We start from the raw sequence: 27,759 nt of genomic DNA, 5'->3' as shown, positions 1-27,759 counted from the left end.
CTCTTTTTGAAGCAGTAACAGGTAAAACCTAAAGAATGCCCCTTTAACTCTGAAAGGTGGTAAACTCTGGGGAATGTGTGTAGGTATAACTACACAGAGGTGCAGTATTCTGAATTCCGTGTGTGTGAAGTGGAACATTGTGTGCTTCCATGAATCCCTGTTTACTCTGGGTTCATGAGGCTAAATTGATATTCATGAAGAAAGAAATGAAGAAAAAAAGTAACAGCAGAGTGTTTGACTCTTTGCTTTTATTCAGGTAGCAGCATCAGTCAGCACTGTCCTACTTACACACCACAGCTCCTCCCAGCCCTGTGAAGCCACACACACACACACACATTCAGAGCAGAGTCAAACTTCACACACACACAAACACACACTAACACGCATACACACAAACCTGCAAACTGAACAGACATGTACAATCAGAAACACATCCTACTCACTTACACACACACCTGCATGACAGCAACTTTTCTGTACAGGAGAGAGAGAGAAAGAGAGAGAGAGAGAGAGAGAGAGAGAGAGAGAGAGAGAGAGAGAGAGAGAGAGACACCTCTAGTTTCTCAACAGTATATACCGTTGGAGGCACCATGTGCAGAGCCACGGTGACCTGACTGAACAGCAGGGGCTAACTGACAAGCTGCTGGTTTCATGAACCTCACTACAGATGAATACAACTTTATGGAGATGATCAGCTTCTACACAAACTATATCTACTCTATCTGAGGAGAAACATGTCTTGACCTTGGAAATAGTAATGTGACAAAACTAAATCCCAAGTCAAGGTCAATTTATCTGTTTTTTTTTAAACTGGATCACATGGTTTTTGTGAAATTTATGAATGTTTCTATTTCTTTGGGATAGTGTGTGACAGTCTAAACAGATTTCTAAAAGGTGTAAATACATACATGCCTCTTTTTCTACTCCTCTCCAGTGTACCTGGGCAGTATCTGTCTACAGGTTCTTTCATCTGTGATAACAGTAAGTGAAGTGTCACATGAAGTGAAAGGAAGAAAGACGCTCCAGTGCTGTCACCTCATGATCACACAGACTGAGCTGCTCTAGTGTTCACTGGAACCACTAAATGACCTGTGTGAGTGAAGCATGAGTGTGATCCTGTGGAGAGGAACTTTTGTCCTGCATGTGGAAAAGGAAAACCAAGACGGACTGTAACATTATCTGGATTTTTAATTCATCATTTCAAGCCCTGCGTCAGTCTCCTGTAATATTCCTGTCAGAACTCACAGTGAGATTAACACACTTTACATTGTTCAATGCCATTTCTAAAGTCACTACCACATCTAAAAATATTCTTATTTATACCTCATGACTTTATCCAGTAACTATTTTTAATGTTTTAATTCTTTACTTAATGATCATACAACATATATCCTGATGTAGATAATCAACAGTGACTTTATGATATTTTTATCATATGGTATCAGTGTAATATTATACTGTGTCCTGTAACTCCAGACAACAATGACCAGGCAGATGTTTGGTCAGCTGGTAGAAACAATGATACACTGTGTTTATCTCACTATCAGATGACTCACATACTTTGTTTACTGGCCACCTGTATAATGTCACCAAACTAGACGCCAGAGTGAGAGGAGAGAGAGAGAGAGAGAGAGAGAGAGGGAGGGAGGGAGAGAGGGGGTGGGGGAGGGGGGCTGTGACTCTTCTGTCATTAAGTTGGTTCATTTTCACACAGCTTCAGAGCTGAATCTCTCCTTCCTGTCCTCCCCTGATCCTCCTGCGTGGAGGAGACACGGCGGCTGCACCAGCAGGACTGTAAACACTGATAAATAACACTGATTGTTGGACAGAAAAGTAAACAGTGATTGGGTGCTTCACCGTGTGCTGCTCATGTGGTGGAGTGCTAGCCTCACAGCAGGTGTGTGTGCAGAGAGCACTGGCATCAGTTTAAAACACAGAAAAAAGCCCACTGTACTAGCTGCTGTCAGATAGTCGTAATAAAACACTGGAAACACTCGCTAGTAGCACACTCAGGCTAACGCAGAGATACCCTGAATATCAACCGTGTGGACGACCTCCAGCTATCCTTGCACTTAACTTCCCTTGTCATACGAGGAAGAGGATTTATTCTGATCTCCATCAGCGATGAAACAAATTCGACAGCAGCAGATGGTTGGCTGACTGGCTGCTCGCCTCAGTATCTGAGTGTGTGTCACTTGTCACAATGAGATTTTCAAAATCTGTGTGGACATGTTTACCGCTTTGTCTCATCTTGCTGCTTGCTGCGCTGTCAGTCAAACTGCAGCTGCTTTTTGTTATTTCATGGCACTTGGAAGGGATTCCTCTGTGCAGCGTGCAAACAGAATGTTAAGCCCACAACGCTTCACATCTTCAGCTCTCCTTAAGCTTTTTGCTAAGCGCTGCCCTGAAGGAACACACACACTTTTCATCTGTCTGCATGTACATACACACACACACACACACACACACACACACACACACACACACACACACACACACACACACACACACACACACACACACACACACACTACATGTAGCCCACAACTTCGTCACCGGTCTTACAAATATGGCAAGGCATTGAATGTCTCCTTTCCTTTGCCTGTTGTCTGACAGATTCCACAGATGGAAGTCAGGGGCCATACAACTGGGGCCCATGTCCAGTAGTCATGTTGTCTTTCACAGCTTTAAGATCCTGGATTATCTCTTCTATCCACAGCAGTATGGACATAAAGACCCTTGAAGTCAAATATTCTAACAAAGTCTGAGAGACTCAAGTCTCAAAGTATCCTGATGGCCTCAAGGAGGCCGTCTGTTTCTTATGCCCCCCCCCTCCCCAGCCTGTGGACGGTGTCAGTAGTTCAGCACCGGGGATGTGAGGGTGTGCAGTGGTGGCTAGCTGTTGTTCTCAGCCGTCATGTACTTAAGGGCGGCAAAGCCATAGCGCCGTGACATGTTCTGTTGGAACTCCTCCTTCAGGGTCTTGAGACAGACCCGGTACTGCTTATTGGAGCGGAACTTGGTGATGTCGAAGCTGGGTGCATGAGGCATGTGGATCATGTAGGCATTGGGCAGAACCACAAACTCGTACTCCTGCAGAGAGAGAAGAGTCTCAGCTGAGTCTGAAGTGCCTCTTTATGACAACACCACATATGGAAAAGCATCACTATGATGAAACAGCACATTCATTCATAAAACACACCCTCAGGAAATTCACTTTACTCAGGGGTTTTGTAGCTGCTGTCTTACTGGATCTGGCATGACCAATACTTAACGGTGGCTAATGTTAGCTACTGTTAGCAAATGTCATTTGTTGTATAAATGACATTTGCTGTTTGTGACTGTTCTTTATTTGTGTGACTGTCACACTGTTTCAGTATTTACTATCATAATCTTCACTCGTGACAACAGAGGCTGCTGTTGTCTTACTTTAGGATGAAATGTATCAGTTTTTTGGCTGCTCTGTAGCAGAGGAAGTACACAACAAGCGCATAAACTGACATAGACACATTATTATTATATATCATAATATATATTATTATGACAACCTTACAGTTGCCATGGCAAATGCATTAGCAGAAAAATCACCTATTTCCACATTCATCAGACACAGAGCAACTTTTCATGTGGAGTCATGTTGTATCCACCTGACACAGTCAAGTGCAAAGATCAGTCTCTGCATCAGTGTGTCTGCATCTTTCCTGAGGAAAATATGAGCAGACAGTTGAACCAGCTGAAGGCGAGTGTGCTCGGATCAACCACTTCAGACTAAACTAGACGAACTGCTTTATATACACTACAGCTGAACAAAGTCAAAGTCTGTTTTTCCTCTGCAGCATGTGAGTAATATGGGAGAGAAAGAATGATGATGTTAGAAGGCAACTACAGACTGCACTATTAAAATAGAGAGAGTAGCTTTTATGTGTCAACTACTCAACATGATACAGCAGATTTGTCAATATATCAGCTTATTATTATATCATATTTGAATTATTAATTCATTAATTATAAATTAATCATGTAATTGAATTTGTTAATTGCTTCTGTAGCAGTTGTATGTTTTCATTGTTGTAAGAATGGTCATTAAAAAAAACAACAAAAGTCAGGAAACCTTTATCTTTAACAAACATTTATCACCTTAGCAACAGTAACTGTAGTGCACAACACTTAGCCTGTCTCATCATTAATGTAAAGGGCTGTATCGCCGGTCTCTCCAATCTATCTTACAGCTGTGCCATGACAACAGTTCACAGTGATGGTACACCCGCTCTGGAAAGGTGTTCCATCTTAACTGAATGTTGTACTGACTTGTATGTTCGTTGACATTCATGAGGAACCAGCATCTTTAGAAACCAGGGACCAAGACTTTAGCACACACAAAAAAATATAAGATGACATTTAATTGAGTAGGTCATCACAAGGATAGATAATGTACACTTCAGCCAAACCGGGTCTAAGAAACTTAGTAAAGCCTTAATATTAACACCTACTCATCTTTACATGTGGCTTTTCTATAGATCAGAGTTTTGACAGTTAACCTTTCTGAACATCTGACTCATTGTGTTTTCGTCCTGTCTGACTTCATTGTAGCTATTTTGCTGTATTCCCAGATTTTAGCAATTAACTTGGCAAGTACAGTGTTACTGTCACAGATGATGTCAAATACTGGCACTTGGGATTTAAAAGGGGACACACAGTCATTGTCATATGGTTTAGGACATTCATATCTAGACAATATTTACATCTTTCTCCCAAAGCCAGAAACCAGGTGAGATACCACAAGTACCACCACAAGTGTTATCTAGTGTGATTAAAATTTAGAGAATAATTGTTCAGATGACCAGAGAGCATCCACTGGTACTGTCTGTGGACAAGAATGTATTTATTGCTGCAAAATTTACAACAGCATCAGAAAATAAGTTAGATTTCCTAGTTTACTGTCTTTTTAAATTAAAAATAGATTCAAGTGGTACAAGGATGTAAATCGATAATCAAACTTCGTGACCCACCTTAAACTTGTTCATGAATCAGGTTTCTGTGGGATGTTTTACTCATGTTGGTTTAAAACTGCTTGATGATATTTCTAAGGAAAAAGACTTTTATTCTGAAACAAGGACCTGTTTAGACAGGTCATTAATAACAGTTGGATGAAGAGGAGGTGAGTCAGTTACCTGTGCATCCAGTTCCATGATGTGAGCCACCTTGTTCCAGCCGAAGCCCACAAAGCGGCGGTCGTACTCAGGACTGTCCCTCCTCACCATGACGTAGGGCTCAAAGTCTGCCTCCCACTGCACCCTGTAGGGCGTGGTGGCAGTCCGCCATTTGGCAAAGTTGGTTGGTGCGTGGCCTTTAGTCCAAACATGATACCTAGCAGATGAAGAAAAGGTTCTCATCAGGCCATCTCATGGAGCATCTCATGCGCACTTTTTTGCCTTATTTTCTTTGTAAACTCAGTTTTCTGCTTTGGTTTCCGGAGCTCTTTCACCAGAGAAGAGCTCATTAACATCAGAGAAACAACTCCAGAGGATTTTTCCACCTTTCTCGACTCACCTGTGGGATTATTGGACATTTTGGTCAGAGGTCACTGACCGTTGCTCTCGCAGTGAAACGCCGGAGGAGAGGAAAATGTGCCGGTGCGCTTGCGCGTCTCCGCCGGCGCGGACTCCGCACACCTCTCCCAGGTATCTTTCTCTCCAACGTGCGTTCACTGCCCAACAAGCTGGATGAACTTCAGCTACTGGTGCAGAAGAACAGAGACTTTTCTTCATCTTCCGTCCTGTGCTTCACGGAGACGTGGCTGTGTGGATCGATCCGGACTCTGCGCTGGAGCTGGCCGGCTTCCAGCTCTTCAGAGCGGATCCAGACACAGAGCTGTCCGGCAAAACGAAAGGTGGAGGAATCTGCTTTTATGCAAACAGTGGCTGGTGCAGAGACGTGACAGTGATCCTGCAGCACTGTTCTCCTGACCTGGAGACTTTCATCATAAACTGCAGGCCCTTCTACTCCCCCCGTGAGTTCACCTCATTCATCCTGGTCGGTGTTTCCATCCCACCACAGGCCACAGCAGATACTGTGTGTGGAGCGGACCAACCCGGACTCCGTAGTTATTGTCCTTGGTGACTTTAACAAAGGTAACCTCAGCCACGAACTGCCCAAATACAGACAGTTTGTTAATTGCCCGACCAGAGAGGGGAACACTCTGGACCACTGTTACACCACAATCAGTGGTGCTTATCACGCCGTCCCCCGGGCTGCACTGGGCCACTCTGACCATGTGATGGTCCACCTGATTCCCACATACAGGCAGAAACTAAAACTGTGTAAACCTGTTGCGAGGACATCGAAGCAGTGGAGCAGTGAAGCCATAGAGGATCTGCGGGCATGTTTGGACTGCACTGACTGGGAGGTGTTCAGGACTGCTTCCAACAGTCTGGATGAGTTCACAGAGGCTGTGACGTCATACATCAGCTTCTGTGAGGACTGCTGTATCCCATCACGCACCAGGGTGAGTTATAACAATGACAAACCCTGGTTCACAGCTAAGCTCAGTCAGCTCAGGAGGCAAAAGGAGGAAGCTTTCAGGAGTGGGGACAGGGACAAGTTTAAAGAGTCCAAGTACAGGTTTAGCAAAGCGGTGAGAGAAGCTAAACGACTGTACTCTGAGAAACTTCAGCTCCAGTTCTCAGCCAATGACTCTGCTTCTGTCTGGAAAGGGCTCAGAAAGATCACAAACTACAAACCTAAACCCCCCCACTCCATTAACGACTTCCGTCTGGCCAACGATCTGAATGAGTTCTACTGCCGCTTTGAAAGACAGTGGGACAAGCCTGACACTAACCTCCACATCAGAGCCACATCAGAACCCCCCTCCTCCCCTACCAAAGGAACGTCTCTCTCTCTATTCTGGAGAGAGATGTCAACAGGCTTTTTAAAAAGCAGAACCCCCGCAAAGCAGCCGGTCCTGACTCTGTCTCTCCATCATCCCTGAAGCACTGTGCTGATCAGCTGTCTCCGGTGTTCACGGACATCTTCAACACCTCACTGGAGACCTGCCACGTGCCAGCCTGCTTCAAATCCTCCACCATCATCCCCGTCCCCAAAAAACCAAGGCCCACAGGTCTAAATGACTACAGACCCATTGCCCTGACCTCTGTGGTCATGAAATCATTTGAGCGCCTTGTCCTGTCCCACCTCAAATCCATCACTGACCCACTCCTGGACCCCCTGCAGTTCGCCTACAGAGCCAACAGGTCTGTAGATGACGCCGTCAACATGGCTCTCCACTTCATCCACCAGCACCTGGACTCCTCAGGGACCTATGCCAGGATCCTGTTTGTGGACTTCAGCTCTGCCTTCAACACCATCATCCCGGCTCTGCTGCAGGACAAGCTCTCCCAGCTGAGAGTGCCTGACTCCACCTGCAGGTGGATCACCGACTTCCTGTCTGACAGGAGGCAGCACGTGAAGCTAGGAAAGCACGTGTCTGACTCCCAGACCATCAGCACTGGATCCCCGCAAGGCTGCGTTCTTTCTTCTCTGCTCTTCTCCCTGTACACCAACACCTGCACCTCCAGCCATCAGTCTGTCAAGCTCCTGAAGTTTGCAGACGACACCACTCTCATTGGACTCATCTCTGATGGCGATGAGTCTGCCTACAGGTGGGAGACTGACCGTCTGGTGACCTGGTGCAGGCAGAACAACCTAGAGCTTAACGCTCTGAAGACAGTGGAAATGATAGTGGACTTCAGGAAGAGCCCAGCCCCACCCACCCCCATCACCCTGTGCGACTCCCCCGTGGCTACCGTGGAGCATTTCCGCTTCTTGGGAACCACCATCACACAGGATCTCAAATGGGAGCTGAACATCAGCTCCCTCATCAAAAAAGCTCAGCAGAGGATGTATTTCCTGAGGCAGTTGAAGAAGTTCAACCTGCCAAGGACTATGATGGTGAACTTCTACACCTCCATCATTGAGTCCATCCTCACCTCCTCCATCACCATCTGGTACGCTGCTGCCACGGAGAGGGACAATAACAGACTGCAGCGTATCATCCACTCTGCGGAGAAGGTGATTGGCTGCAATCTTCCATCCCTCCAGGACCTGTACGCCTCAAGGACTTTGAGGCGTGCAAGGAAGATTGTAGCTGACTCCTCCCACCCTGGACACAAACTTTTTGTGACACTCCCCTCTGGCAGGAGGCTGCGGTCCTTCAGGACCAAAACCTCTCGGCACAAAAATAGCTTCTTCCCATCTGCTATTAGCCTTATCAACAAGGCTAGAGAGCCCCACTGTTGCTGATCCCCCTGATCCTCAATTGCACCAATCACCAGAAAAAATTCCTTGTATGTGAAAACATACTTCGCAATAAAACTGATTCTGATTCTGATTCTGAGGGAGTGTGAAATCTGTCTGAGAGGAAGTGTGATTTATAGTTTCTAAATTGTTTGGAGGCATTTCAGTTACAAACCTTTGTCAGTATCATGGAAGCTCTTAAAAACATATTTAGCGTTCGTTTACCTCACTCTGCAGTTTTGCTGTCTCTTTTTCTGTCACCACAACAGCCACCAAGATAAAAGAGGTATTAACTGACAGCAAATTCTAGGCAGTTGGAGCAAAGTGAGTGTGACTGAGGAAAGTGTGACCACTCATAAGGGCTGCATGAGAAATACAAACACCCCTTTTCTCCACCCTTCTAGAAAAATATCAGCAGCATGTAGTTGAATCAAATCCACAGTGTGTGGTGTGAGAGTTGCATTGTCACACATTGCGATCAAAACACCAATAAAACAACTCTGCTATAGCTACTGTTTATATGACATATATGTGTGTATATATATATATATATATATATATATATATATATATATATATATATATATATATATCCTGGTTATTGACCAGGTAAAGTTAAAAATGTTAGTAAAGGGTCCCTTCACTCAAATAAATAAGCATAAGTAATAAAAGACAAAATAAATACTCCAGCCACGGTATCTGTCTGTGCAGACAGTTTTGGTTTTCCTTCACTGTATGCATGGTGAATAAATTGAACTTCTTTACCTCACTTGGTTAAACCAATGCTACAAATACTGAATTATTTTTACAACTGGTGTGTGAGTATTAATGATACATTTTTGATCACACTAACAATTTACACGTCATACATGAAATTTCAATCAGAAGTAACAACTGTCTGTCACTTCACCTGTGTGTAATTAACTGAGTGATTTTGACCTACTTGCCTGAGATCAGTTGGTTTTGTATTCACAGGAAAATTGCAGTCATTTCCTAATTTGTGATTATTTCTCCCCAGTTTTCGGGTATGACTCTTTCGCACTGTTTAAGTGATATTGATAATCCTCTCTCTAGTCACATCAGCATTTAAATCTCAAAAAATCTCAAGGAGGTGAAATTCGTTGAAATACAGTTCAAGCTTTGAAAACTTTGTCAAATTAATTTGCACTGTTCAACAGTAACACGCCATCTTGAAAGTAACAGTGTCAACAACACAGGAAGTTATCGCAGCTCATGAGCTGTGTTGCACCATTAACTTTTATTTAACCTCCTTTATTGGAATATAAACTACTCCTCAGAAGAGCAGTGATTTACAGACAGTCCTGAGACCAGAATCAATAGTAGAAAAACATCTTTTGAATAAACTGTATGAACTCTTTGTCCTTTCAAGTAAAACATTTTTTAGTAAGTATAGTAAGCTACTTGGTGCTTTCCAGAAATTGTTGAGAACATAAGATTTGTGTCTATGGGGAATTCTGTTTTTATATGTCACTGAAGCATTCAAGGATCAAAGTAGCTCTTTATAAGTTTTGCTATTGCTAAATAGCCAAAGTTTAACAGCGTTAACGGTTGTTAACTTACCGGTCTCGATGAAACGTTACGACCTCAGCATCAAACTTCATTCCTCAACTCACCAAGGGTTGTTTCCCATGTTGAAAATCAATCCTCTCGTTCTGGTTCTACTTGTATCATTTCTTTTCTTCTACTGAAGTTAGCGTGCTAACCAGCTAGCCCTGGACCATGTCATCACTTTCCAATACCGAGTCACTGTAGTGTCAAGTCTGCCCTGAAGAAGTAGCACTTCTCTGAGGCTGTATTCTGATGTCTTATCTTGTAAGTACATTAATGGCTGAGGACTGGTGAGTAAACAGCTGTTAATGGTAATGTTGGCTATGCAGCAATAGCAAAAGTCACAAAGCAAAGATCTGAATTAATGAAACAAAAGACAAATCAAAACTATAGACCATCTCAAGATGGAATCACACAACCTGCAGGACTCAGTAGTCATTACTACAGTATCACATCAGTTCTCAGTAGTCTGGTGGGACCACACCCAGCTACGAACTCTGTCTTCACTTTGATCTCAACTACACAACTAAAGTTTCATGCCTGAATCTTTCAGGTTGTCATGCAATTGCAGTGACTATCTATCCACAGACAAAGTTCTCCAACCCACCTCTGTGGTAGTTCCCACAACAGTAGGTGTCTCCAGGACCAGAATCGTTTTGCCATGATGACACACAGAGACTCACAAGGTGAAAACAATACCTGCCCCACTGTCATGGCTGGTAATGACCTTGTTGAATGAAAACCTCAAGACTATAACATTGCTGGCTACAATGCAGAGAAGCTGTTTACCTGAAGGTGAAGAGTGTACCCATGTCTAGCTGAGAGAGTAGCTCAGCCTTAGATTTTGGGTAGGACAGGCGATATCGCAGCGTCTCAAAGGCTGGAACCACCAGAGCTCTCTTGCTGTTGGCCATATCTAGCTGCACCACTGACTTCCTACAAACACACAAAGATGCCAAAACTATTTAAGCAATGTCATTGCACGTACAATAGTGTAGAAAAAATCATAATGAATTAACAATACAATGGAAAAAAAAACCAAGTTGTCTTTTGAAATCCTACAGATGTGAAATGCCTGTTTTCTTCCTGTGAGATAACGTGACCAGCAAGGCTGATTGTCATCTGATTCTTTGTCTCCTCTTACCTGAGATACTCGTAGAGGCCATACATAGGCAGGAAGTCGATATCTGATAGAAACATGTAGGGTGTGTTGACCTGCCGCATGGCCACGTTACGCAGTAGGTTGACTGGGTAGAACTGTCCCTCTTTGTAGACGATGTGGTAACCTACATTCCCGCGGCTCATCAGCACCTCAGAGCCCTGGGCATAGCGCAGGAACTGCTGGGCCTCAGCATCGGACAGGTACAGGGCCAGGCTGATGGGGCCTTCCCAGTGCTTGCAGATGGCCTCCAACATCTGGAGCCTACAGAGGATGGGACAGAGGGATGTGTGATGTCACAGAAACGTGAATAAGGTAATACCTGCATTATGATAACTTCTGTCCAACAATGATTTGTGTAAACAAGATAAAAAACAGATGAAAAAAACAACTTGTGGGTAATTGATGATAACTTTTGGGAAGGAGATATTAACTTACATCCCATCCAGAGATAGGGTACCATAGCTGCACACATTTAGTCATTTTATCATGGTATCAGCTGTGCCTCTTACTCCTGCTGTTTCTGCTGTGTTTCTCCTCCCTCGTGTTCCTCTCTCTCTGTCTATCAAAGTGTGTTTGTCTGGGCGTGGCGCTCCGTTTCCCTCCTGTTGCCAATCCACCTGCTCACCTGTTACCCATCCACTCATCAAGCTCCTGCAGTATCTATTCCCCGGATACACACCATCTTCACCAGATTGTTCAGTTTGCCAACATGGTACTGACACTACGGCCTAGACCTTGTTTAACTCTGTGCTTACCTGTGCCTCAAGTCAATCTCAGTCTGCTTGCCTCACCTAGCATCTCAGTATTGAGGATCAATACTCAATAGCTGTACATAAACTATACAATACTGAATAAGCTTTTGAATGCACACATTAAATAGAGCCTTTTAAAAATAAACATGGCAACAGAGAGCGGGGGAGTGTCCTCCTCAAATGTGCCCTGGTGCCTGCTGTTGATTCATATTGAAAGTCTAGATGATTTGAAAGTATTGAGCCCCACGACTGCTTCCAAATGTGTTGTTCCTTCGTGATTTGAAAAAGTGAGACATGTAGTACAACACGACAGTTACTATTAGCCATTGATGCCCACAGCTTTTAATTGCTTTTTTTGTGAAGATATGGAATACAGAGTTATTCAGTGTTGCACTTGATATGCAAATAGTTTGTTCATTTGTTTTATATTTGCTACAATAAAGAAATCCTGATAGAGCCTGTCTTTGGGGGAGACTTGGCTTTTCTTTGAAGAGCCAAGTTTTAAAAACAGTTTTGGTAAGGGTGACTCTATTCAGTGTCACTTACTCGGAATATGCAATAGAAGTAAAGTGGTGATGCTGGAGAGGGAAAGCACATTCATTCATAGATGTCACTGTTTTTCACTTTACTGAGGAAGCTTCAGTGCCTGAATTTGTAAAACCAAGCTTTGTCAATCTGTCTAAGTCTGCAACGTGTCTCACCACAGTAACCCTAGATTTCATTTGGTATTCTATCTGAAGGTGAGGCTGTCTTATTTGCTCAGTGTCTGACACTGTTTTGGATCTGTACTTCCCTCCACAGAGCCACCATGGGCCTCATTAAAACAAGACAAACTCTAAAGCCAGCTAGCAGCCCCTAGAGGCAGCTGTGCTTATTATACATGCTCCAAAATAAAACATTGCTGAGCAGAAGACACAACACACTGACAATATTAAAAAAGGGCTAAAGTGATATTTGTCCTGAGGGTGATTTAAAACACTGTTTAAATCAAAAGGTGTACTCCCTCCTAAATTCTCTAACAATGTACAATACAGCCTATAATTATTTTGTGTGGAAGGTTTACATTGTGTGGCACAGTAGAAATGCCTGTGGGATGTCTATAATGAAAAGTGTTAATCCTCAAAGGAACAAAACTAGTTCATTTCAAACATACTGATCGAACTTTGGGGGGTGATCAACAGAATCATTTGGAATCATCTTCAGCCATGTGGAAAATGTGACATTTCTGTTGGTTTCGTGTTTTAATTTGAGGAAAGTCACATTCACACAGGGGACTGTTAATAATACTCAAAGGGAAACTGGGTTATTGCAACAACACAGAATGAACACTGGACAACTTTCGAATAAAATGACCCTTTAAAGAGTTACATTTAAATTTGAAGAACAGTCAGTCTGTTGTTTTTCTATTGCTATGGTAACAGCAGGAAAGACTAACATCTCTTACTTCAATAACTGCTGAGATTCCTAAGCTTACTGAACCGGCAAATCAATCTTAATTAATCATACTAGTAGAATCAAAATGCAGGCATCAACTTTACTGGTTTAAAAAACTGAGGAACGATATAAACTGTCACTTCCTTAAGATGAAGTGTATAATTTTACAACAGGTGTCTCAGTTGAAGAGGTTGAGAGCCAATAAGAGGCCACTGTATTTACATTAGAGACTTTCAAGGACCCTGGAGATTTCAAATCTATCGCAGTCCAACAGTTTGCATAAAATTGCTTACACATTACAATGTCTAACGTCTAATGTCTGACGATGTGCACAGCAGGGAGGGTGGGGGGTGGTGGGGGGGTTAAATGTGATTTACTGAGGCAGTGAATCAGGGGGCAAGTTCATGGAATTACCACACTCAGTGGATTAGCTGGCAAAGGCTTAGAAAATAGACACTGTGCTACTTCTGTGTGAAATTCACACTTTGGTGACCTTTGGCCAACTGCAGCCCATCCATCACTGTGGACTTCTTAGAGACCAAGATGGAGCATGTTATCCTATTGTGCTGTGTGCAGCATTGAAAAGTACCAAAGTACATTTACTCAAGGACTATACTTCAGATACTTTTACTTTACTTGAGTATTTCCATTTTATGCTCCTGTAATAATTCAGATCAAGATTTTACATTACAAAAATATTATCTATAAATAAAACAATGCATTGTTACAGATTAAAATAGTGGTTCCCAACATTTCTGGTGTGTGAAGATCAGGGTGTGTTTGGGCCTCAGCTCCCCTTCTCACATGGTTTCATTTCGATAATTGTTTGATGCCCAAGAGATAAAATCATGTGTTTCCCCAAAAATTTAAAATCAGACAAAAGTCCAAAAAATGAATAAAATTTATATTTTGTAATGCTGTTTTTAATTTTCTCTTGTATTAATCATCTCTCAATCCCTGGTGATCCTCTGGATGGGGGTCAAACAACTACCCAGGAGACAGGAAGCTGGCCACCGATGTCATCAGATGCTGGTGTTTGGTTGAATGTAAGTTGTGACGTGAGGTGACAAAAATTCAGTGTCAGGACAACGTATAATGCCAATGTTAATTTGACGTAGAATACTGACGAAAGCTGACGTTGACATTTTATGGGTTTTAAGTTGTGATGTTAAATAACCAAAATCCAACATCTTCCAAATGTCTCATGTCAAATAATCTGGACACAAAAATATCCACATTCTAGTTGTGAGTAAAACCCAACGTCTACTTAACATCAGCTGAACATCACAGTGTCAGTTAGTGAATGTTGGGTTTTGATGTCAACCCGATTTTCATTTCCAACCTAAATTTAACGTGGGTCTGACGTTAGAGTGGTTAGAGTCAGACGTCCTTCTGACATTATATTGACATCCGGTGCCAGGAGGTCAGGTTGGGAACCATCAAATTAAATTAAAGTAAAAGTAAGTGTACACTTTTAAATTACCTGCATTTAAGTATAAATTTAAAATATGGCCAGGTGTTTATCTATTAACACATTCTATGATAACACACAAATCATTGTATTGTAATGACATCAACAAAAGCTAAGTGGAGTCAGGAGTTATCAAACCAGAGTCCTGTCAATGAAACCAGACCACAGGTGTGAGTTAGAGACAGTGACTTTCAAAAATTTAAGTTTGCGATTCACAAGAAACATTTGTTGATGTGAACCAGGCCTTGTTAAAAAAAAGAAATCTCAGAATGATTAAGAGCTGAAGGGGCTACAGAGTCATCTTAGTCCACAGTCACACTGACTGTGTATGAATGCAGATGAATTTGTTCTGTGGCTGCTCTCCCTGGCAGTGGGCTTCCAGCTGAGATAACTCGAAATGCACAATGATCAGTGAGGTCACTCATTGTGGTAATGTTACTTTTACTCATGTGGAGGATCTGAGTTCTTCTTCCACAGTCTGTGTGTTGCCATCTAGTTTTATACACACATCCAGCTTTATGTAACCCTGCTGTGTTTGGTTTGTACTCAATTGATATATGTTTCCTTGCAATAAGTGTCTGCAAGTAGTCACTACGTCACTGAGCTTTTTGCATCACAGAGATGAGAATTTACTGTGTCACTTTCTGATATGACAGCACTAAAGCTCAGCAAATAAAATACTGGTGAAAGTAAATAAAACAAGCAGTTTCTGAGAATGAATGACTGATGTTTAAACTGAACCTAAAGTATGATTCCGGTTCCAGCTCAAACGTCTGCAGGAAAACCACTCAAACCTGTTATGAGAAGAGAATGACGTAGCAGACACGTATAACTACTGAATCTGTAGACCTTTCAGATTTAGGAAAAATTGGATATTCACATTAACACAATACCCACTGCAAAAATTTGCCTATAATCCCCCTGCTCTCAGTTAACAAAGGAACAAACAGCAAAATTAGCATATAAATAGCAGAGTGACGACGGCAGATTGATGTTTGATGGTAAAATCTCTGGATTTTCTCTGTATCTTCAGAACTAACATAATACTCTTTATTAAATCTGACAGTGGGGTGTCTCGAATCAACTAAAAGCTGAACATTGCATGGCTCATCAGATACTGCAGATCTGTCAATATGCCCCATTGTGTCTCAGCATGGTGTGTGTAGAACGCTGACAACCATTCTGCTTCATCGTTTGTAAATGACCCCCATCACGTGAAATATAATTATCTGCCCGGCACACCCTGAGCCAGGATTCTCCAAAGGATTTCATGTGTGTGCATGTGCGTGGAAAAGACTGTCGACAAGGAAAGTATGAATAGATGCAGAGAAGAGGGTAAAAGCAGCAATGACACAGAACAAACTGGTTCTGAGTCACCTGCACTGCTTCCTCTTCTCACTGCACGGGCTTGTAGTTGGGAATAAAGACACATTTTCACAATTTCTCCATGACACTATTTTTTGAAACTAGATGAGCAGTCACCTTTGAAGATGGTGAAAGTATTCAGAGACTGCTATCAGAAGTTCTTCTTTATCCACTGTAAATTCTCTAAATTTTCTGTAAGTTTTCTGTCAGTGATCTCCTCGGTGTCCCCAAACACAGAAACACAGGAATCTCAGGGAAAACATAACATAACATGTGACAGGTTTGTGTTACAGCCATGACTTTGAATCATTTCATTTGATTGGGACCATTTTTTTCATCAGTTTGGAATGGCTGATGACTGTAACTACTACAACATGCCTGAGGCTTGGCTGCTGTTGTCATGGCGATGAAGCCAGTCAGAGGTGTGGATCAGAACTTGAATGCTTTGTCACTGCAATAGTTGCTGAATTATTCCAAAATGACTCAGAAAGTGAACCTGTTATCTTTAGCTTCAGCTCACTGTTAGCAGTTTAAACAACAGAATTTAAAGCTCTGTGACTGGATATTTCCTATCAAGAAACTCCTTGATTGTCATAGGTGACATTCTCGTTCAGTTTTATCCACAGGCTTGTACCTTTGGCGTTTTTGATCAAGAATCACATACACCACACACTGTTGTTTATCTCTTGTACTGATACCATTAGCCCAACCATCATGCCAGCTATCACACATGTGATAAATGAATCACTGACCTCCGGCACTTTTCCCACTGCATTCAAAGCAGCTCGGGTAACACCTCTACTCAAGAAACCCTCTCTCAACCCTGCTGAGGTCGAGAATTATCGCCCTGTCTCGCTTCTTCCATTCCTATCCAAAACTATTGAATGGGCAGTGGCTAAACAACTCTCAGAATTCCTCCTACAGAACAATCTTCTTGATCCAAATGAATCTGGTTTCAAGAGCGGTCATTCAACTGAAACTGCCCTGTTGTCTGTGACAGAGGCCTTAAAAGAAGCAAGAGCAGCTGCAAAGTCCTCTGTCCTCATTCTGCTTGACTTATCAGCTGCCTTTGACACAGTTAACCATCGCATCCTCCTCTCTACTCTCTCTAACATGGGCATCTCTGGCTTGGCTCTTTCCTGGTTTGAATCCTACCTGACAGGGTGCTCATTCAGCATATCCTGGCTTGGACAGTCGTCCACCTCACCACAGGGGTCCCCCAGGGCTCAGTGCTGGGGCCCCTACTATTTGCTATCTACACCACCTCCCTAGGTCCGATCATTCGCTCACATGGCTTTTCCTATCACTGCTACGCAGATGACACTCAGCTGTATCTGTCATTTCCTCCTGATGACCCCTCGATCTCTGCACGGGTCTCTGGTTGCCTCTCAGACATCGCCACATGGATGAAGGCACATCACCTCCAGCTGAATCTTTCAAAAACTGAACTGCTGGTTCTCCCAGCTAAACCTACAATACACCATGACATCAACATCAAAACTGATTCCCTATGGCTCGCCCCCACCAGGGTGGTGAGAAACTTAGGGGTTATGATTGATGACCAACTAACCTTTTCCAATCATGTTGCCTCAGTTGCCCGGTCATGCCGCTATGCACTTTACAACATCAGAAAAATCAGACCTTACCTAACTCAACATACTACTCAACTCCTGACACAAGCTGTGGTCATCTCAAAACTAGACTACTGTAATGCCCTCCTGACGGGCCTCCCAGCCCGCACAGTGCAACCACTTCGGATGATCCAGAACGCGGCAGCGCGCCTGGTCTACAACCAACCCAAAAGGTCACATGTCACCCCGCTGCTCATCGAGCTCCACTGGCTACCTGTTGCAGCCTGCATTAAGTTCAAATCTCTAATGCTTGCCTACAAAGTTGTCTCTGGTACTGCACCTACCTACTTGAACGCCTTGGTACAGGCATATGCTACCTCACGACCGTTGTGCTCCTCTAACGAACGACGCCTGGCTCTGCCACCATTCGTTCAAGGCAATCCAAACTCTTCTCTCACGTTGTCCCCCGTTGGTGGAACGCACTACCACTTCCTACCAGAGCAGGGGCGTCCCTCTCTACCTTTAAAAGACTCCTGAAGACCCAACTCTTCAGAGAGCACCGTCTCTCCTAGCACTACATAACACTTCTTATCGCACTTAACCTTGATTGTTCCCCTTTCTGTAAGTCACTTTGGATAAAAGCGTCTGCTAAATGACTAAATGACTAAATGACTAAATGAATTTAACCATGACCGTTTCATGTTTATCTGAGCCATGGGAGTTACCTAACGTCATCTACAGTGGGGTCAAAAAGTCTGACAACACTTTTCTATTCATTTGAATGTCCAAAAGTCCCAAACCCTGAAACAGACTTTTGGACCCCACTTTATGAGGAAAATATATGGAACTTTTACTTCAGGAGCCCTGGATGCCAGAAACAATCACAGCATCTACAGAATCTGCAGAGCCCTGCCTACTTTCACACCTAAGCACACCTGTAGAAGAGTTTCACAACAAGAGTCCTTCAGATAGTCCTCCATATACATGTAAGGGAGTGTTAATAACTGCAAGGTGTAGAACAGTACCTGTCCATGGAGAGCTGGGCGACTAGAGTGACATCAGTGTTGTCAGAGCTGGGTTCATATTCATAGTGGAGGAAGTAGAGGTGTGTTCGATGGACGGTGAATCGCTCTCGACGAAACTCGTAACAAGGATCATCTTCGTCGAGCTCTGACAGAGTCTTCTGGAGCTGCAGACAGAGAGGGACACCAGAAGGATCAGAAGGGAAGCCTTGAAGATGCTGTTGTTGGCTTGAGTTGCTGCATCAGGATTGTGGAGTAACAATTCTGCACCATGGTCATAAGTGAGCTAAAAGAGAAAAACCATGAAGCACTTCACATATACCAAACTCTGTCAGGGGTATTGTTATGTTTTACATGTCGTGCTGGGATAATTGAACAACTTAACTCACATTTTCAGAGAGCTGAGATGGTACACTGCTGGTACGAGTTGCCACAGATAAATGGAGGTCTGTATGTTACATCAAACACCTTTAGCCCTGTGGCACATCACTGCCTTTAGAGTTAGACTTATTCCTCTTCTGTATACATCAGGAGATAGGAGTGTCAACATAGCAAAGACCCTCAGCTGTTTATAGGAGCAAATACTAAATGGCTGAACTACCCCCTCAAAACTGGGATGAATAAAAATGGCTACATCACATGGACAGGCCAGACTCATGTGGTGTGAGGTCTGCACCAACACAGTGAGAGTTAGAAATAGACCACCCCTCACGTATTCAGATTTTAAATGTTGCATTTTATCAGTATAATCCAAACATTCACTTGCTCCCATTATGATTCATAGAACAGTTTTTCTGATTGATGGTTATGGTTTGATTGGGTTTTGGCACGAAAGCTACTTCATAAGGAAACTTGGTCATTAGCTTGGTGAAGATTCTTGGTCACAGCAAAAAGAAAAAACTATTTTGATTGTTGGTGATCCTCCCTCATCTCCTTCTGCATTATACAGTGGGTACCACAACAACAGGCTACTTTCAGCCTTGCTCACAATAGTTGTGGTAGAGGTCTTTGTCAGTTAATGTAATATAATGTATTTAGGCACTGAATGAATAAACAGCTGACGCAGGTGTTTTTCACTAGAAATCTACATATGTACTGAATCACTCAGTTGGTTATGCTGGAGCAGCAGGGTTGAATTTTAAAGGCTTTTCTGTGTCTCAGTCTGTCACAACATACCACAGACCCAGGACTCTAATCCTACATGAGTCAATTTAGCACCAAGCTGTTACAATGTTATGCAAATAAAATGCAGTTTTCCAATTAATTTTCCCTGATTAGCTCTTGTCCAATTTCTGATGGAACGTTGCAGGATTTCCTGGGGCCTTTTGCACAGTGTGTCAAAACTGTAAAAGTGATATGCTAATAGAACAACACATCAACCAGTGTGAATGGACATCAGCATTCTGATCTCAGGTCTATCTAGCTTGATTTAAATTCAAGTGAAGATGAGCTCAACACATTGGAAATTGCTGCAGTTCGACAAAGCACAGTTGAGTCATGCAGTGGGGAATAGTGGAGAGAGGTGTTTGAAGGGACGTCAGCAGAGGACTATGTGTGTGGCACCGCTGTGCTTTCAACAGTGTGATTAGTGGAGCTGCAGTGAGTGACTGGGCTGCAGTGGCCCTGTGGCCCGAAGGAGCCCGGTCTGCAATGTGCCGCTGTAGCCGATCCCTCAGTGACTTCATTAGTCTAATCATCACTTTAATGGGATTTAAATCACTGCTCAAACTCTGAAAAATTGAGTGAGCAAACTATTTCCTGAATTAAGGACACATTAGAATTGACTGTTAGCAAAAAAGAGTCTGGCATACCATGATGGAAAATTATAACGTGATTAACTGACCACAGAGCTGACACTTCAATAATTGCAAAGTCCACAGAGGCTGGTTCTGGAAAAACCGAACTCCTGACCATGGTGACCCTCAGCAGGTTAGAAGCTAAGAAGTGGGGCTGCCACTAATTACTATTTTTTCTTGATGAATCTATTGACTATTTTATTGATTAGTCGATTAATCTAAACTATGAATTTTCCTCGAGAAACACACCGGCATGGTTAGTCAACATAGAATAAGCTCAGATTCTGGCCTAAACATTTTCTCCAACACTTCTAACGCATAATGACAATATGTCTTTACAAGAGTATTTAGCAGCTACAAGGACAAAGATATTAAAAAGCTTGTCCTACTGATGAATAGTCAACACTTACAAATGAAGTAGTCCTTCACATGTTGTGACTGACTGCACTGTGCACCATACAAAATAAAAATCACAATATAACACTGGTTAAACAAGACTTACAGAGTAATAGTTGCATCAACTCAAGTAATCTTTCAGTTCTGGCTGTGTGTGTGTGTTTGTGTGTGTGTGTGTGTACTGAGTATGCAGGCCCGCCTCGCCCAGAGAGCAGAAGACAGAGAGGACCATAAAAGATAAAATAGAAAATAAATATATGGTGGTTAATGTTTATATAGTGACTGGCCGCCACAAAACAATCAATGTATGGGAAATGATGCATGGATTTAAAATATTGATGTCAACACATTTTCATTGTAGATGTCACTGATTATGGTGACTAATTGCAGTAGGTGCAAAGAATAACGTGCCTGAATGACCAAACGGCAACAGAGTCTACACAGTATGTTAAACAGTCGCTGTGAAGTTCAGTGTTTCTATCTGCTCTGGATGAACACACTGGTAGGCAGTGTGCTGCCAAACCCTCCTCCTGGCTGAAGCCCACGGCCTCCTCCATCTCCCTCTATGAACTCCTGCAGTCTTTTATGTGTCTTTGTCTCCTCAACATTATAAACTGTATAAATTGCAATAATGCTGCACATTTTCAGACGCTCGTTGTTCAAAGACATTTGTGACATTCATTTCAGCTGTACAAACAACTGTGAGTCAAAATCCTCACTAATGTGGATACATTTGGAGGAACTCCAACATTAAACCAGACGCGGGCTGTCAGTGGGGCATGAGCTATTGAGGCATCCATCTGTTCAGTCCACGGTGACACTGACTGACAGTGGTAGGGCTGTCACTGTCCCCAGAAGCAGCTGTTCTTTCAACAGCACAGCCACTGACGAGCAGCCAGACAAAAGTCTTCACCAGGATGATTGATACAGAACTTCAAGGAACAAACAAGAGGCACTTGGATTGTCTGATGTCCTGGCATGATCTCCATGATAAAAAAACATGTACGCCCACTATTTCAGTAGTTTGCCAACAAAAATGCTAGAAGTTAAAAAAAAAACTCACTTATGTGTGCCAAACCTAATGCACACCAAATCAGTCTCCTTCTAAATAAGCCACTAAACGTATCAATTAGAAAAGATTTTTATACTAACATGCTTGACTGTAGATGCTAAAAACCTGCTTTCAGTCTGAACTTGTTAGTTTTAAGTGCTAAGGAGTTACAGCAATGTTTGAGAAATCAGTGTCTTCCCTCATTGATATGTGTATGCAGAAAGGTGCTCATTGTTGTCACTGGCAGCACCTACAAGTCACACTGGAAACTAACAAGGTCAAAGGCCACACAGCAGAGCTGCACCTACTGGAACTTCGTATCAGTAATGGCAGTGTCTCACAGTGTGGAGTCTACATCATCTCCAGTACCAGTAGCTAATTATTATAGTTGTTTGTTCCTGAAGAACTCTGTCATATAGAAAAGGGTGGAGTTGTTCACTATATCATGTACCAATCAGTGGCACAAACATATTCATAAATCACTTCATAAATCTGGGATTTTAAGAGCACTCTGGTAAGATTTAAGTCAGTTTCTCTTTGGGAGAAACGTCATTCAAAGTCATCTGTATAAGAAATGACTGACAATCCTCTCCTCAGAAAACATGGGCTCCACATTTTATATCTATGAAGTAGGGAAATTCTTATTATCATTATTATTATTATTATTATTCTGATAGAGCCACCTAAATACTAGTTTACCACCAACCTTCATCTCTTCAACATTAAATAGACACAACAAGCAGAAATAAAGAAGCAGTTCCACCTACATTTTCACTGTTGTGGTCGGCCTCACTGGGACAGCCAAACAGCTCTCGACGCAGAAGGTTGCCATCGTACTCCAGAAAGGTTAGATACAGGTTCCGGAAAAACTCAACATGCTTGTTCTTCACTCGCAGCTTCTTGGGAGAGTTCCAGTGGATCACCTGTTCAGAAGAACCACAGGGAGGTTGGTTGACGAGGTGGAGTGTTATTGTAATGCACAGAATGGTGAATTGGTTGCATTTCAGCAAATAATCAAGTGTCTTGGATTTGAGCCACTGTCATTCTAGCACAAGGTCTTATTCCCTAGTCTCTACAGACCCGTTGAGGGAAAAAAACAAACAAACACTGGAAACACTATTGGACAAGAATCTGCGTTGATCAAGCAATTCAAAATTTCTTTGAAAAAAGTCACTTTTAAGAATAACTTCTACATAATTATTTTCCTTGGATGCATTTTTGTATTTTAGGAGCCGAAGCATGACTCTCCAAGACCTTTGAACATCCCTTTAGTATCTGGCACCAATGCCTTAGCAGCAGATCCTTTATGTCCTGGAAGTTGATAGCTGGAGCCTCTACTATCAGACTTGTTCCAGCTCACCTCCCAACACTCTGTATCCAGTTTGTGGTTTGTTCTGCCTCACACCACCTTCAGTAGATACTCATCACTACTGATCAAGAGTGGCGCATGTGCCTCGCTGCTTCCAAGATGCTCTGACCCGTTCTCCGAGCAATAATGATTTCACCTTGTCAAAGTCACTCAGGTCTGTTATTGCGTCATTATATTTTGGCTGATCTGTGTACATAGAAAAGGAGAGTCATGTTGTAGTAGTGAGGAATTAAAAAAAAAAAGTCTCTGTTGACTCAAATACCATAGTCAAATAGACTACACATGAGAAATTTTGAATCTGCTTAACCATTCCTTCCCCCATCAGACTATATACCAAACTGCCATGAAGATGGTCATAGTTAGACTCTTCTCAGGATAACAATTCCGTGTAAGTTAAAATGAACATACCTAGGACAATGACACCCTACAACCTTCATGATTGGACAATCTGACCTCAAAGATTACAATGACCCTTGAGTCAAAAGCCAGTTCAACATTGAGTCAGCAATTTTTCATCCATGCTTAACTAACATATCAGGTCACTTGAATGGGTGAATATGGTGATAAAGCACTATACAACAAGATCTTTTCAATTAGCAATCATCTAATGTCATCGATAAGCAGACTAAAGCATAAATGAAAGAAAATCTTTCTACCTCACAATATTTTCAGCAGAATAACTTGTTGGTCAAATATTTACAACAATGTACTACCTGTTCAAATAATTGGTCAATATACACAATTGATTCTAACAGTCACCATACTGAAGATAATTATTAATTCAAGTAAATTTCATTTACATAGTAGCAAATCAAGAAATACATTATTTCAAGGTACTTTACAGAGTATGGTCAAGGCCTCACAATACTATAGAGAGAAGCCAAGCTGTTATATCATATGACTAGATAACAGTATTGAGGTACAATTACATTCATGATTTTACAAATACACACCAACCTAGAAACCTTTCACAGCGACAGAGACACAGAATCCCCGTAACCATAGTAACTTACTCACATGCGCACGGTGCAAGAGGAGAGGGAGGAGAGCATGGGAATAAATTAGAACATAACAGGTTGTGGGTACTTCTGCATTTGAATAACTCGCTGCTGCTGTTGTGCTGTGCTGCTCTGTCTGTCAGTGTCTTGTCATGCAGCAACCTCATCCACTATGAATTTGTTTTTCATGCTCAGCTGCACCTGTACTAGACTCCAGTTCAGGTGCGTCAGAACATTTTGTATGATGAAGACAAGCCTGTCGTGGTTGGACGTCTAACCAACCAGGGGCTTCACAAGACAAAAAAAAAGAGAATTAGGGGCTTGAGCCCCCAGGCCTCCTGGTTGGTTGGAGGCCTTGGGGTTCAAGCCCAGTTAAATCTGTGCATTTAGGGCACACTGCTCATGCCTCATCTGCCACTTTAACTTCTCTCAGTGAAAACTGAGGTTGAAACTGCCACATCAACTTCTTTCACAGTTCACACTGCCACATCTGCCATTTTCTTACCTTTACTCCCACAGAAACAGTCAAACCTCCACAGACACTGTCTTTGCATTTTAAGGCTCCTTGGTTTATGTGCAAGTTTTGCTTTCATTAGAAGAGCAGTCACACTGTAGTAGCCTGAATCCAAAGATCACTTTTAATGCAGAATAAGAGCCAAATCTTGAGCAAAGATCTTCATTTTATTATTTGATTTACATCTTATTGTTTTTTTTATGTAGTCGAACCCTAGATTAAAGAGTTATAGTCTTGTCCAGTTATTTTACTGCAGGGAAAGAAAAAAAAGACAAAAAATAGCATCATATGTAGGTGTTCAACAAGCCACTTACCAAAAGGTTCAGCTTAAGAAAACTAAAGAAAAACAACTGCTGCTCTAAACATCTTCCTCCAACTGAGGTAGCTGCTGGTTAGATGATTTTAACTAAACTGTGACACTGACAAAACCATTAAAACACATTTAGACATTACTGAGGTTTTCAGATTACTGCTTCATCAGCCTTAACTTGTTGGAAAACAGCTGAAATTTGAGGAAATGTTGTTCTTTAGTATCTTGCATCTATCCTGTATACATGCTGTATCATTGTCCACCTACTGAAAACTACTAAGAGGCTCAGACAGCTCTTCACATCTCCTGAAGCCTAGAAAAACAAGGAGCCTTTTCAAGCTTCACAAAATCCATAAAATGCCTAAAAACAGAACCAGATGTATGTCACTGAGAGTGTGGCAGGTCTTGTATGTCTGAAGTGACTGAGTGGTTGCATAGTCGGGACAGCAGGGTCTCACCTTGAGGTCTGAAACGTCTTTGTAGCACTTCTCTGAGCGTGTGTGATCGGACAGCTGGACATTCCAGAAGCACGGCAGCTGGTGAACCAGGAAAGGGTTCTGTTTGATCACAGCGTTGAAGATGTCCTGCACGCACACACATAAAACACACACTGAGCGTTATGATTTGCCTTATGTTTCATCATCTACAGGCCCGTACTGCGCAGTTTAATCTGACCCTGCTACCAGTTTATGTGATGTCCACATGAAGCTGTCGTTAATCTCATCCTGCTGCTTGCATGGATCTGTGACTAAAGACGACAGTCGAATACTGTGTCAACAACAGCACATTTTTAACACTAATAATAAAACGGTATATCTACCAAGTCTTTCACACTTTGTTATTATTATCATTGTTTAAAATGATTCTTCTGCTACAGTATTGGACTTCTGTATAATGAGCAGATGCACACTTGTGTGCAAGAAACACAAGCTGACACATTTTTGCAGCCTGCAGAGGATGGTAATGATAACTACATGGGTTTGTAGTTAATGGCATGTTTGGAATGAGACTAGATAGTCAGAGCTCATTTTTCCTCTGCTGTCTGTAATATCCCTTTCCCAGAAATTGATTTACCTGTTGCACTGCTATTAATAAGAAGTAACAGTATGTCTCTGAAGAGTCAGTAATGTTATATGATGTTATCAGTTCTCGGCAGAAACAGATTTATGAACTAAATTCATCCATGATTCACTGAGAATGAGACAAGAAGCAGCAACAAAAGAGCTGAGACAAACTACAAAAACATACAGGCAGCACACAAATATATGTAAAATTATCTGTGCTGTGAATGTGGATTTAATATTAATGTTACTTTTAGTCGACTATCTCAGGTGTTGCTATCAGAAGAAATGTCAGGGGTCAACCATCTATAGAGAGATGAGAATGTCACCTATTGTCATGGTAACTGTACTTAATTTGTAGTTACTTTATTGAGTCACTTCATACAGAGGCTCTTGCCCAGTATCCATCAATGACTGAACTCAAAAAACATGGCGGCAGCTGCAGCCTCAAAATGCTAAAAAGACATACAAATTAAAAATACATGACAAAAGTGACACTAAAATTTAACTGATGAAAACAAGATTAAAACATTTTTGTTGTCTAAAACTAACAAAAATCTACACATTTTCATCAACAGACTGAGACTAAAACTAATTCAAATCAGCTGGGAGAGAGGCAGGCCACGGTCTCATTCTCTCTGATGTAGCATCTCGTGAGGACTGACACTGCTTTTACTGACACAGCAGTAACAGAGAGGAGGCAGCACACTGATGTAAACTGAGAGATCCTGTACGAAGCTGGAAAATAAGTCAGTATGTTTGTCAGACTTTAAAGGATAATTTTGGTTTATCACAACGGGTCGAATATTTGTATTTCATAAAGATACAAAATGCACTTCTATTGAGGATCCAGAGGGTTTCTTTATTCCAAACATAGAAGAAGGGGAAAAGATAAACCATCATCGACTAAAGGTTTGAACAGTAAAAACAGTTTGTTTCATGAAGGTGGTCAAAAAGGTGACCATGACATCAAATTTAAATATTCTGCAGTTCTTGTGCATCAGTTTGTGCATTTCCCAAAAACTCATCCTGACAGATTTGGTATCTTTGTAAAATTTGAGTATATTTCTATAGGTTTGGCAACACAGTATGAATTTGTACTGTGAGGTTGAAGAGGCTATTAAAAAACCTTTTGATACGTATATAATTTCATTGTAAACACCAGCAGTGGAGGTGGGAACAATTATCGTCCAACTGATGGCTGCACCTTAAATAAAAATGTACTGTTAACTCTTCTCTCCAGATTTTATTCATGTGGGGTTTAACACTGGTTACTCTGTTCTGTCTTGTTAGTGTTTTTGTGTCTCCAGATGTGCGGCTTTACTTCTTTATGTGTAGTCACATAAAGCTGAACCGCTTTGAGGAAATGTACTTGGGTTAAAATGCAGATACTTTTTTGACTTTGAGATCTTTGAGAGTTCAAAAGACAAGAGTCTCAGTGACAGATTCCAGCTTCCTAATGGGAGACATAAAAACCATATAGCCACATAATGAATGCTGTGATAAAGAGGGCTGACAGTCCACTGGAAGAGCTCATACAGCAGAAGGCAGATGGCGTGCTGAAAAGACTTCCAAAGCCCCACTCATTTTCCAAACGGCATACCTTGCGGGACATTACTTAATGAA

General features: G+C 42.1%; 1 protein-coding gene across 2 annotated transcripts in view; it reads right to left on the bottom strand.

Annotated features, from left to right (window-relative positions):
- Positions 1-231: 231 nt before the first annotated feature.
- large1 (LARGE xylosyl- and glucuronyltransferase 1) overlaps positions 232-27,759 on the bottom strand; it is a 129,219-nt gene continuing 101,691 nt past the window's right edge. For both annotated transcript variants that reach the window (XM_071501550.1, XM_071501549.1), the window contains 7 exons: positions 25,531-25,656; positions 22,649-22,804; positions 18,642-18,805; positions 11,006-11,284; positions 10,651-10,797; positions 5,172-5,367; positions 232-3,093 (listed from right to left, as the gene is read on the bottom strand). In XM_071501550.1, the coding sequence (XP_071357651.1) occupies positions 2,896-3,093; positions 5,172-5,367; positions 10,651-10,797; positions 11,006-11,284; positions 18,642-18,805; positions 22,649-22,804; positions 25,531-25,656 (1,266 nt within the window). In that variant the 3' untranslated portion in view covers positions 232-2,895. The remainder of the gene's footprint in view (positions 3,094-5,171; positions 5,368-10,650; positions 10,798-11,005; positions 11,285-18,641; positions 18,806-22,648; positions 22,805-25,530; positions 25,657-27,759) is intronic.

The sequence above is a fragment of the Trachinotus anak genome, unplaced genomic scaffold (assembly GCF_046630095.1).
Source record: "Trachinotus anak isolate AG129_WGS33_773 ecotype Australia unplaced genomic scaffold, CSIRO_AGI_Tana_v1 ptg000018l, whole genome shotgun sequence".
Taxonomy (NCBI): Eukaryota; Metazoa; Chordata; class Actinopteri; order Carangiformes; family Carangidae; genus Trachinotus; species Trachinotus anak.
Note: the sequence above shows the minus strand (reverse complement) of the source record. Positions and strands in the feature narration are given on the sequence as shown.